The 13,399-nt window shown below is 42.1% G+C and overlaps 1 protein-coding gene across 7 annotated transcripts in view; it reads right to left on the bottom strand.

Moving 5' to 3' along the window:
- The window catches only part of PLGRKT (plasminogen receptor with a C-terminal lysine), a 74,637-nt gene extending 63,693 nt beyond the window's left edge, over positions 1-10,944 (bottom strand). For 3 of the 7 annotated variants that reach the window (XM_045065018.1, XM_045065017.1, XM_045065019.1), the window contains exons 1-3: positions 10,602-10,944; positions 9,678-9,805; positions 7,554-7,640 (exon numbers count right to left, since the gene is read on the bottom strand). Coding sequence is in view for 3 of the 7 variants with exons in the window: in XM_013063376.2 (XP_012918830.1) it covers positions 7,554-7,634 (81 nt within the window). In the remaining 4 variants the exon portion in view is untranslated. Of the gene's footprint in view, positions 1-7,553; positions 7,641-9,677; positions 9,806-10,601 lie in introns of those variants that run through there. The other 4 variants (XM_013063376.2, XM_013063378.2, XM_004766172.3 and 1 more) reach the window with 4 other exon arrangements.
- Positions 10,945-13,399: the final 2,455 nt, after the last annotated feature.

Here is a 13,399-nt window from a genome sequence, read left to right as displayed (position 1 = left end):
CTAAAAACTAGGTGTCTGGCAAGGCTACATTCCTTTCTGAGACTCTGGGGGAGAATCTGTTTCCTAGCATTTTCCAGTTTCTAGAGGTCATCTGCATTCCTTGGCTGGTTCTCTTTCTCCATCTTAAAAGCCAGCAACATCACCCCTCTCACTTTTTTTTTTTTTTTTAAAGATTTTACTTATTTATTTGACAGAGATCACAAGTAGGTGGAGAGGCAAGCAGAGAGAGAGGAGGAAGTGGGCTCCCTGCTGAGCAGAGAGATTTATTTCATTTATTTTTGAGAGAGAGAGAAGGAAGTGGAGGTAGGGGCAGAAGGAGAGGGAGAGTCAAGAGAAAATGCTCAAGCGGACTCCCTACTGAGCATGGAGGGCTTGATCCCAGGACCCTGAGATCATGACCTGAGCAGAAACCATGAGTCAGCCCCTTAACCAACTGAGACACTCGGTTAAAAAAAAAAAAAAAATTAACTCCAGGGGCACCTGGGTGGTTCAGCCAAGTGGCCAACTCTTCATCTCATCTCAGATCTCCCTCTCAGTGTCCTGAGTTCAAACCCTGCATTGGGCTTCATGCTAGGCGTACAGCCTATTTAAAAAAAATTTTTTAAACTCTAATATACTTAACATAGTGTTATATTAGTTTTAGGTATACAATATAGTGATTCAACAATGTTAGTTTTATGTGTAAAACAATGTTAGTTTTAGGTGTACAATATAGTGATTCAACAATTCTATACATTACTCAATGCTCATCATAAGGGTATCTTAATCCCTTTCACCTAATTCACCCATCCCCACCACCACCCCTCTGGTAACCCTCAATTTTTTCTCTATAGTTAAGAGCCTTTTTTGTTGTGGTTTCTCTTTTTTTGTCTTTGCTTATTTGTTTTGTTTCTTAAATTACACATATGAGTGAAGTCATACGGTATTTATATCTCTTTTTTCTCTTTACTTAACACTTTCAAGAATTTGTGTGTTTAGACTGGGTTCACATGGATAATCAAGGATAATTTTCCCATCTCCAGGTCTGCTCCCTTAATCATATCTGCAAGGTCCATTTTGCCACATTAGGTTACATATTCACAAGTTCCAGGATTAGGCTGTGGACATCTTTAGGGGGCCAGTGTTCTGCCTACCATATATATCCATATCCATACAAACATTTGGTTATTGCAGCATAATGCAGCCTCTTCCCACTAAACTAGATGAGAAGTTCCTTGAATACAGAGCCTGTACCTCATACATTTCTGGGTCCTGCTTAGCATATAGCACATTATTTTGTGTGTATTAAATAACTATATTTTTCTGGTTCATAACTGTCATTTCCTTAACAGCAAACTCTAACAACAGACATACAGGTCAAAGGATGGCGTTCATATATTTTTTAAATCTTTAGTTTGTTGCCTATACACAGTGAACAGTGAAAAAGGTACCTGACTCATCTTTACATGGACTATATCTGCTTTGCCTACACAGCAGTAGAGCACAGCATGGACCTCTGGAATCTTCTTTCATTCTTGCTGCTTTCCACTTCCAATTGCCATCCTGTTGTTTAACATTGAAATGCTTTACTGGCCACTCAGGTGATATAAAATTAGTTTAGGTATGCCATCTAATGGGATTTTAAGGAAGTATTCATTTTTTACTGAGTGATACTTAGTTTACTGAGTATAGCCATCCATCTACAATCCTCAGTAACAGGTGAAACAAAGCAACGGGAAACTGAAGTTTGCTAATGATTTGAAAATATCATTATAACTAGTAGTGTGAATCCTTTCCAGCTCAACTTGAACCAAAGTTGTTCATAAAAAAAAACTTTCTGATTTGAAGCTTTTTATGGATTTTTATTAATCAGACTCCTATGACTGATTTAATTTCATGGCTAACTTACTTAAATTGAAAAAGTTATTTGGTTCCATCTTCAATATGCATTATATTAACTCCCTGCCAATTATTAATTATAATTATGTAGCATCATAGAAAAAGAAAAGGCAGAGGTCTCAAGCTAGGTTGTGCATCACTGTCCCCGGGAGAGCTTAGAACAATAACAACATGCCTGACCATGAAGAGATCTAACTGGTCTGAATGGGACTAAAATCCCAAGGCTCCCAGGTGAATAGAATGTAAAGCCAGCTAGGAACCTGAACGTAGCTGAATATCTAATTTGGGTCCTTTTCCCTGAATGAAAAAAAGAACCCAATAATATGGGATTATTGAGTTATGATTTCTTTTTTTACCAAAAAAATAAAAATAAAAAGTAGAACTAAGAAAAAGCCATTGGGGGGGCGCCTGGGTGGCTCAGTGGATTAAGCTGCTGCCTTCGGCTCAGGTCATGATCTCAGGGTCTTGGGATCGAGTCCCGCATCGGGCTCTCTGCTCAGCAGGGAGCCTGCTTCCCTCTCTCTCTGCCTGCCTCTCTGTCTACTTGTGATTTCTCTCTGTTAAATAAATAAAATCTTTAAAAAAAAAAAGAAAAAGAAAAAGCCATTGGGGAAAGGATTCTAGTCATTAGGTTTTTCTTTACTATAAGTTTTGCTTTATTCTAATTACCCCTTTGGTTGAGATGCCCTGTTTTGGAAAGGAGCCAAAAGATATACTTTCATGAGCTGAAGGCATTAGTATATATGGTGTTTCAACTGGGATTTTAAAAAATCTTTTAAAGAAGTCGCAAAGGCATGTAATCTTCTATTCCAGTGGCTCATTCCTTACATTTGCTGAGTCCTTCTCAGTCCCAGGAGCTCTGGGATATGAGATCAATTCCAGGTCAGCTTTAGCAGTCTGGGTTCATTCAACATGTAGGATGGAACATACCTATCAGTAGCTTCAGGGGTATTGTGATCATTGGTGCTCATTTTATTATGCCTCAAAACTTATAAATATATTCTTCAGTATGTATCAAATGTTTTGTGATATTTCCACCTGATCTTCCAAAATTTCCACAGATTATTTTTCTCTCTAGGCTGTTCTAGTTAGGATCAGAACTTAAGTAGCTTTAGGGTTGGAAAGCTGCTTCAGCCATGTTGATCTATATCTTCTTTGTCATCTTTTGTTAAAATTTGAAGATAAATAATAAGGTTTATCCCGATCAACAAGGAAAAACTAATCTTCTTAGCCAAACACATGTTGGGAGAATCAATCTGTGTGGGCCAGGAGCAACCGGTACTTTTTACTGGGTGAGCCAAGGATACAGGCTCTGACTGCTGTTTACATGGGCCATTTCTCAGAATTATGTTTGCAGTAAGGAACCTGAGAGATGAAGTAACCTGTCTCACCTAAGAGCAACCTAGATGACCACTCATGGCTAAAGTAGTAGATAATGAACATACATTCAGGCTGCTTGAAGTGTTGTATCAAGTCTTCCACCAGTATCTGTGAAGCAGCAAAGGACTAAATTGTTAACCTGCCAGTTGGGTAAAATCACAGAGCCTGCCAGTTTGAGTAACAAGGAAGAGTTACTGACAGAGACATGGCATTCTGAAAGCCAAAGGACATTCTGAAAGGGACCTCATTGGTTGGGTTATTAGATATGAAAAGACTCTGAGATCTGGTAGGAAATAGTCTCACCCAGATGGTGGTAAGAATGGGAAGGAATAGGAAGGTCTCTCACTGTCTAGTAGGTTAAATGGCGCTGAACAACAAAAGGTAGAATTCAAATAAGCTGCCCCCGGGGGTGCTGTGATTGTGGCCTGTTGTCCTGCGGAGTGGGAGAGGGAAAGACTGTTACCCAGAAGATGGGGTGCAAGTCCCACAGCCCTGCCCAAAGGCCTGGCAGAGTGGCTGTAGCTGAAGGGAGGCCCTTTGAAATGGAGAAGAAATGCAAAGCCTTGCTTACTGGCCCTCAGCTACTCTCTCCTCCCAACTTAGTTGCTTTAGGGAGGAAGGATAGGTGTGCTGAAGAACTTCATTCAGAGAGGAGAGGGGAGGAATCCAAATGTTTATAGCTCTGTTGGATACAGGTGCTCAAGTACACTTGGTCCTATGTGGGGAGGGTGAACTCAGCACCAGGATGGCTTTAAGAGCTGAGGGTGCAAGGCCGAGCAATGACCCAGTAGAGGCTAAAGAATGAGGGCCCTGAAACCAGTGCCCTCCAGCAACCAGGGGTGGGCCGGGGAGGAAGCAGCATCAATTCTGGAATGAGGAGCCAAAGGGCAAAAGGCTGTCCTTGTCCCTTTGCATTCCCCATCATCTGCAGCTGTGAGACAGCTTCAGAGATAACCTCAGCTAGGACAACTGTTTAACCGCTGTGTTAAATTCTTTGGTCTGTGTTCCCATAGAGGGAAAAAAAGCATTGGAATTCAACTGATAAGAGTTTGAGCAACATTTGCAGTAAGAAAGGGAAATGAAAGTGACCCTTGAGCCGATTCAGGATACTGCAGTTATGTCCCCTGCATATAAATGTATAATGAAATTGATGTGTTACTTGCTTATATTGTAAATATTCATAGTAATAAGGAGACATTCTCTCATTCAGGGATTCCCTGACCCCTTCCAGGTGGTCTATTAGAAACAATATAGAGTCCCAAGGAGAAAAAGAGAAAATCATAGCCAATCACCATCTGCAAATACAGGCACCAAATACCTGTAGTTTCTGGGGCTGCTATAACAAAGCACACCACAAATTAGGTGGCTTAACAACAGAAATTTATTGTCTCCATTCCAGAGGCTAGAAGTCCAAAATTAAGGTGTCAGCAGGGTTGGTTCCTTTCCAGGGCTGTGTCAGGATCTGTTCCACACCTCTCTCCTTGCCTCATAAATAGCTGCCTCATAGCCCCACAGCATTCTCTCTGTAGGCATGCCTCTGTGTCCAAAGCTCCCCATTTTATGAGGACAGCAGTCCTATATTGGATTAGCGCTCATCCTAATGACTTCATTTTAACTTGACTGACTCTGTAAAGACTCTCTCTCCAAATATATCATTCTGAGATAGCAGGGGTTAGGCCTTTAACTTAATTAAGAATAGTGGGAAGGACACACAGTTCAACCCACAGCATACTCCTTTCAAAAAGGGGAGGCAGCTATTGGCTACAACTGAGCTCTTGTTAAAAATGAATATCTGACCCATGGAGTCTTGTGGCTTTCCAGCCTCAACCCCATCTTGGGGTAGGTCAACTAGGACATGACAATTATAAGGAAAGGGCCTGTTTGCTGGTCAAATAAAGACATATTTGAGGGTATGACTGGCCTGGCCCTACTGTCAACTCAGTTTTGCATAAAGGAGTAGCAGCTGCCCCTTTGGGAAAATCTTCATCTCCTACTCTGCCACATGAAGTAGAGCTACTGGCTTAATAGGACCCTTGGATCCACAGAGATTCTCCCACATGCATGGGCCTGGATTACCTTTGGTTCAGCTAAGCTGAAAACTGACAGTGCCGATAGTGCTCCTGCTCGTTTGAACTCAGCACTAGCTATAGTGGTCACTGCGATCAGTGGACCGAAATCAAGGCTGTTATCAAAGCTCTGGTCAGCTGCGCTGAGGGGCAGGTTGTTGGGAGGGGTAACTGTACAAGAATGTCCCCACACATTCTTGCTGAGTAGGCCAAGAATGCAAGGCCCAGACTGTTCTTCACAGGCCATTTGTCTGGGATGTGTTTACAGTGAATGACCTTCAGGGATAAGGTCAAGTCCTCCCCCAACTCTTCCGGCTCACTAACCACTATAAAAGCAGTAGATTCCCCAAGCCCAGTGTTCCTCAAATGTGCCATACACCCACTGAGTGCACAGCACCCATTTAAGTCCATCTTAATCACCTCTGTGAGACTTGAGGGACATAGGGATACGCCCACCAACCTCTTGATCGTGTTGCTCATGTGCTAGGAGTAATGAAGTCCTTTGTTTCTGACGGAAGTATCTCCTGTATTCTGCCAGCGTCCAGGAAACAGCAACAGGCTAATTAACAAGCTTAGGTGGGATACAATCCCAGGCCTTCACTTATTCTGACTTCACTGATGTAAAAGTCTGTAGTTTCCAAAGGCCTTGGATAAGGGTTCTCTGGGTGTATGACATTCTTGGCTGGCGTGTATGCCTAATGTTTGGTCCTCCCCTATGTCATTCTGCTCTGTTACAACACTTCAGTTCCCAATCTTTAAATTGTTCCATTCTCCCAAAAGAAATCATTATCCTGCAGAAGACACTCTTCATAGCGATAATAACAGTAGCAACAACTAATACTTTTAAAGTGAGAGACACTGTCCTAAAGACTTGAGGCATTGTTCTGTACTCTATACATTGTATACATTGTTCTGTATACTCTCTGTACACTACCATTATTACTCTTCAAAACAGCCCTCTGAAGCGGATACTGTCATCTCCAGTTGACAGACTAGTAAGGCCCACATCATACTGTCAGCGAGGAGTAGAGATGGGATTCAAACCTAGTTAGTCTGCCTTTAGTCCTTACTATTAATCATTTGTCATACTGCCTCACAGTAGGATCTTTTACTCCCAGGGCCATAATGAACCCCAAAGGTCAAGAGATCTTCATTTGAAATCTTAGGAAAATAATTTTAGTCAAACTTTTAACACTTAACTATGACATCCAACAATTTAAAATCCTTTTTGACAACTGATATTAGGCAATCAGACAATCACCTACTTTGCTTTGATCTTTTCTATCTAGCCTATGTATAAACCCAGTGTCAAGTTTTTACCCTGTATATTAATTTCCTATTGTCGCTATAACAAATTATCAACGTTAGTGGCTTAAAACAACATACATTTATTATCTTATAGTTCTGCAGTCAGAAATCCAAAGTGCGTGGCTGGTGAGATTGTATTCCTTCTCTCAGCTCTAGGAGAGAATCCACACCCTTTCCTTTTCCAGCTCCAAGAGGCTATCTGAATTCCTTTGCCCTTCCTTAGCCAACAGTGTATACATCTTCAAACCTTTCTTTCACTCTGACTTTGACCCTCCTGCCACCCTGTATCCTTTATAAGGACCTTTGTGATTACCTTGAGCCCATCCAGATAATCTAGAATAACCCAGGATCTTCCCTATCAAAAACTCCTTAACTTAATCACATTGCAAAGTACCTTTTGCTATGTAAGGCAAGGTGTTCACAGAGGATTAGGTTGCAGATATGTGGTGAGGGGAGCAGCCTCATTCTACCTGCCCTATACTCTAAGCAGGTATGTCTTACTTCAGGATGGAGATTTTTAAAAAGTATCTGGATTGGAGATCTAAACACACCCATTCACCAGATAATTAATAGTGCATTTCATCTTGATCCTAAGGATAGAGCCCCAAGAATATTTTACCTTTTTTTAAAAATTTTTTTATTTATTCATTTGACAGACAGAGATCACAAGTAGGCAGAGAGGGAGGCAGAGAGAGAGGAAGGGAAGCAGGCTCCCTGCTGAGCAGAGAGCCCTACGAGGGGCTCCATCCCAGGACCCTGGGGTCACGACCTGAGCCAAAGGCAGAAGCTTAACCCACTGAGCCACCCAGGCGCCCCAATATTTTACCTTTTGAGGTCAAAGAGAACAGTACTTCTGGAGTACATGTCGCAGAAACTTTAACCACTGTAACAACATAAAAGCTTAATTATTTGAAAATGTACCTGGAGTCGAGCATTCATAAGCATAAACTCCTGTTGGTTTTTCATGTTTTCACTCATGGATTTTGAAAATATAAATCCCATCTTGACCTAAAATGTGAAAAAGCAAAGAGGCGTAAAACAATATAGTTCATGTATATCCTCATATGCTCTGCTTTGAGCTACTGTAAGCTTATAACAATGTAAAAAGAAAAAAAAAAAGATTTCCTGGGAACATGGTGTAGATTATAGTTCTTGCTTCTAACTAGCTGTCTGATCTTTGGCAAATATAACCAGCCTGCTCAACATTTGCTCACCTAAGACCAGGGGACTAAACTTAGACAAATTCCAAAACCTTCTCCTGCCCTATAGCCATACAGCTCCATGTTTCTGATTTTTCTTCCCACTGTAAATCTTGAAGAACTGAATGCTTACAAACAAACAAAGAGACCACTCTTTTCTGTGAGCGACAGGGTGGACACCATCCATTCTCTGACGTCCTGTATTGGATGACAGAAACTTTGCTTCTGAGAAGGGGTGATTCAGAAGATGCATTGTACTCCTTGAAGAGAGATTTCTCTGTGCTCCTTGAATTTGTGTTTTAGGGAGTTTTAGGTGTCTCAAGGTCACTATGTCAGTACTCTTGCTGTAATCCCTGCCTCTCTCCTACAGTACCCCTTATTCTGTCACACACTGCCAATATCCCTTAGTTTTCCTCTTCTGGCTTCACCTTTGTTCTCTTCAGGCTACTGCCGAAGTTTCTCAAGAGGGGAAGAACAAAATGATACTTAAATGTCCTGAGAAAAGCAATTTTTAAATGAATACATGGCATTGCCTGTCTTATTTATCTTACTCAAGAAGTTCTTGGGGCACCTGGGTGGCTCAGTGGGTTAAGCCTCTGGCCTTTGGCTCAGGTCATGAGCTCAGGGTCCTGGGATCAAGCACTGCATGGGGCTCTCTGCTCAGCGGCGAGCCTGCTTCCTCTTCTCTCTCTGCCGGCCTCTCTGCCTACTTGTGATCTCTGTTAAATAAATAAAATCTTAAAAGAAAAAAAAAGTTCTTAAGTGAGCCATCACTTCTAGGGGGCCCAAATTTCAATTTTTTGTTCTTAATCCAATTGGATAGTTACAGAGGCTTTCAGTTAGTTGTTAATTTTACTTTCAGAAGACTGCAAAACTCAGGGATGTTACAACTGCTCTATATCCAGTAATATTGCTGGTTTTCTTTGGTAAGCTACTCAGAAGGGTTGTGAACCTTAGGTCTGAGTAGTCAGTCTCAATGCTTTCTACCCCACATTCACACTCTTCTGTGAGAAACCCAGCAGAGCTTCTATTTTTCCCTATCATCAGGAAGTAGTAGCTTCTGGTTAACTGAGGAGAAGATACTGGGGGCGGGAGGGCATTTCATGCCAGGCAGGTAGAATGTGTTATCCTTGCTACTCTGGCTCCATGTGAGTGGGAACTGCAAGCCATCCTTCAGTGTCTTCCCTGTATTATGGCCAAGGTTGCATCTTCGAAAGATAGGAACCTCTGAGCCAGAGTCAGCCTCAATGATGGACACAGGAAACTAAACTGTACAGAACAGGCAGGTCATGAGGTTTCCCTGTCCCTCTGCCACTCCCCCACTCCATCCTCTCTGTCCAGAGAGTTAGAGGCCACCCCATGAGGACAGGGAGACCTTACAGAAGTTCTTTCCTTTCTGCAGACTTTAACACACAGCACCCCCCCCCACACACACACACACATGTCAGCTGACTCCAACAGCAGACCAGAACTTGCTTGAAGGAAGGAGCAATGTTTTCCATCTGGGCAGTCCCCATAACGTCTTTTTCCCATAAATGTTTGCATAGTGTATGACTGGTACAAGAGAAACCTAGCTCAGGTCACTTTCCATTCCTTTTTTTTTTTTTTTTTTTTTTCTGTACATAGGAGTAGATGATTGAATTTTTCCATATGTTGTAAACATTATAAAGGAAACAACTGTCCTCTAATCCTACTCCTACACATACACACCATATATCACAGAACTATGTCTCTTATAGAGCTCCTGTTTATAAAGGGGTGGGACCTCTCCTGAAGTGGAGAGATGGTCCTCATGTCAGCCCTCTAGGGAAGAGAAACTATCTGGAAGCTTAGGGTGTAGACTTACCTGGTTTTGGACCTTGGTTTCTTGGGTCTGGATGGTATTTTGGATGTGTTAGAGAACACTCCCAAGAGTTAAAGGTAGAATCCAAGCAGGTTGAAGAACTTCCCTGTTTTCCTCAACAGAAGCCACACCTGAAAGTGAGTGTACAACACCTTGTGAACTATGCGCTGGGGTTCAGTATTGTCAATTTCCCTCTCCATTCACATCCTAACAAAGCCATTTTCCAAAGTCTAGGAGGTTCCTTAGGACGCCCAGAATACTCTCAGCTTTCTCTCTATGAAATCAAGCAAGAGTGATCTTGTAATAGGGATAATTTTGAATTCACTCAATTGAATAAGGTTAAGTCCTTCAAAAATCCCAATACTTTATCATTGGTGACAAATGTTCCACTATTTACAACTAAGATACCAGTATGTCTCAGAGGGCTTAGAGTGCTGATTTGGTCTCTTCTGCCTTCATTTTTCCTTTGCTTATTCCTGAGACCTTAGAAAGGGCTTTTCAATGCTCCAGCCCCTTTCCTCCGTGCCAGAGTTTACAATGGGAAGGGCTATTTCTGAGGAGTGCAGGGGCAGCAAGCTCCAGGCAGCCTTCCTCCAGTCACCCTGGGAATGAGGATTTGATTTTACTTATTGAGAGAGAGAGAGAGAGAGAGAGATACGTTCATGACCCATGACCTCTTGTCATCCACATGTCTGTGCTGATTCATTTCCTGATCAAATAACACAGTACACACATTTATGACTGGTGGCATAATTTCATTGGGTTTCTGGTCTTTTTTACATTCCATTCAATCTGGGCCACTTCCCCAAAGTATTCCAGCTCTGAACCACCCCACAGCTTCCGGGAGGTTTTCCCTAGTGTAGACCCATTGTTGTAACTCGGGGATTTCCTGCAGTCCTGAGATTATTTCCGTTAATAATGCCCTACCTACTTCCCCCAACTGCGTTTCATCGATAGGGGAGGGGCCAGGAGTCCTTCCCAGCGGTCTTCGAAAGCGAGGCTGGAGATGCAGGTCAGCCCTGGGGGCGGGAGGGGAGCCAACTGGAGGTGCGCCCGAGGAGGGGGCCGGCGCGGCCCGGCTGCCCGGCCTCTCCACCCCAGCTCTCGGAATGCCGGCTGTGCGACCGGCGCTCACTCACTGGGCAGCAGGTGGCGGAGGTGCGCAGAGACCGTACTCGCTGCAGAGGCCTGCAGACCCCGGGGGTCCCGTGGATCGTGACCCGACCGGGACTCGCCGGGCGGAGCCTCGGGCGGGACTAGACGGCCTTGACAGTGACGCCGAAGCTCGGCCAATCAGGGCAGCGCTTGCTTCCTTAAAGGGGCCGCTCGCCCGACTGAGGCCTGGTGTGTGCTTTGCGGCCAGGCGGGCGCGGGGACTGCAGAGGCAGATTCAAACCAACAGCGGCTCAGCTGTCAGATTTCGAGGGGACAAAGAGGAAGCAGGATGAAAATCTCACATAACGGCCTCACGGGGGTCCCTGAGTTACCCGAGCATGTGAGAAATCCATGCTCCCCTGCCGAGCTGAGCCATCTCACTGTTACTCTCCAGAAAGGGTGTCAGCCACCCCTGCTGTGTCTGTTTCCCAGAAGAGAATGTGTCTCATGAGAGGTTGTCCCTTAAACGTAAAATCCAATGCAAACATTTTTTTAAAAATTGAAGTAGAGTTGATACACAATGTTACTTTAGTGTCGAGTGTACAACATGGTGATTTGACAAGTCTATACCTTATTCTGTGTTCACCACCATACAACCTGACCACAGTACCAATGACCATAGTCCCTCCCTGTACCTTTCACACTTGTGACTTACTCACTCCAGCCCTGGGAGCCTGTACCTCTCACTCCCCTTCACGCATTTTGCCCATCTCCCTTACCCACTCCGGTCTGGCAACCATCTGTTTCTTCTCTGCATTCATAGGTCCGATTTTGCTTTTGTTTTTTTATTCATTTGTTTATTAGATTCCACATATAAGTACAATCATATGATATTTGTCTTTCTCTGTCTGACTTATTTCACTTAGCATAATAACATCTATGTCTATCCACGGTTACAAATGGGAAGATCTCAATTCTTTTTTTTATGGATGAGTAGTATTCCAGTGTGTGTGTGTGTTTGTGTGTGTGTATGTGTGTGTGTGTATACACCACCTCTTCTTTACCCATTCATCTACTGATGGATGCTTGGGTTGCTTTCGTATGTTGATTAGTATAAATAGTACTGCCATAAACAGGGATGGGTATATCTTTCCGAATTAGTGTTCTGATTTTCTTTGGGTAAACACCCAGTAGTGTAATTACTGGATCATATGGTAATTCTAATTTTAATTTTTTGAGGAAACTCCATATTGTTTCCCACAGTGGCTGTACGAGTTTGCGTTCCCACCAACAGTGCATGAGATTTTCTTTTCCTCCACATTCTTGCAAATACTTATTATTTCTTGTCTTTTTGATTCTGGCCATTCTTACATGTGTAACGTGATATCTCATTGTGGTTTTGATTTACATTCCCTTGATGATTAGTGATGTTGAGTGTCTTTTCACATGTCTTTTGACCATCTGTATGTCTGTTTTGGAAAAATGTCTATTTGGGTCATTTGACCATTTTTAATTGGATCGTTTATTTTTAGGTGTTAATTGTATAAGTTCTTTATATATTTTGGATATTAAGCCCTTATTAGATGTATCATTTGCAAATATCTTCTCCCATTTGGTAGGTTGCCTTTTTATTTTGCTGTGCAAAAGCTTTTTATTTTGGTGTAGTCCCAATAGTTTATGTTTGCTTTTGTTTCCCTTGCTTGAGGAAATGGATGTAGGAAAATGTTATTAAGGCCAATGTCAAAGAAATCACTGCCTATGCTTTGTGCTAGGAGTTCTGTGGTTTCATGTCTCATATTTAGATCTATAATCCATTTTGAGTTTATTTTTGTGTGTGGTGTAAGAAAGTGGTTCAGCTTCATTGTTTTGCATGTGGCTGTCCAGTTTCGCAGGACCATTTATTGAAGAGACTTTCATTTCCCCACTCTATATTCTTGCCTCCTTTGTTGTAGATTAATTACCCATAAAAATGAGGGTTTATTTATGGGCTCTATATTCTGTTCCATTGATCTGTGCATCTATTCTTGTGCACTTTCATACTGTTACTACTTATGCTACAGTTTTGAAGTGTATCTTAAAATCTAGGATTGTAATGTGTCCAGCTTAGTTCTTCTTTCACCAGATTGCTTTGGCTTGTCAGGGTCTTTTCTTTGTAGTTCCATACAGATCTTAGTATTAATTTGTTCTAGTTCTGTGTAAAACACTGTAGACATAGACGTTATTATGCTAAGTTAAATAAGTCAGTGGGTATTTTGATAGAGATTGTATTGAAATTATAGACTGCTTTGGGTAGTATGGACATTTTAACAATATTAATTCTTCCAATTCATGAGCATGGAACGTCTTTCCATTTGCTTGTGTTATTTTAAGTTTCTTTCATGAGTGATTTATAGTTTTCAGAGTGCAGGTCTTTCACCTCCTTGGTTAAGTTTATTACTAGTCGTCCTATTCTTTTTGGTACAATTATAAATGGAATTGTTTTCTTAATTTCTCTTTCTGCTACTTATTGATGTTAAAAAATGCACTGATTACTGTATGTTAACTTTGTATCTTGCAACTTTACTGAATTTATTAGTTCTCATGGTTTTTTCTTTGTGGAGACTTTAGGGTTTTCTATGTATAGTACCATG

This window comes from Mustela putorius, unplaced genomic scaffold (assembly GCF_011764305.1).
Source record: "Mustela putorius furo isolate JIRA1106 unplaced genomic scaffold, ASM1176430v1.1 tig00003854_pilon_pilon_pilon, whole genome shotgun sequence".
Lineage (NCBI taxonomy): Eukaryota > Metazoa > Chordata > Mammalia > Carnivora > Mustelidae > Mustela > Mustela putorius.
This window is presented reverse-complemented; position numbering and strand designations above follow the sequence as displayed.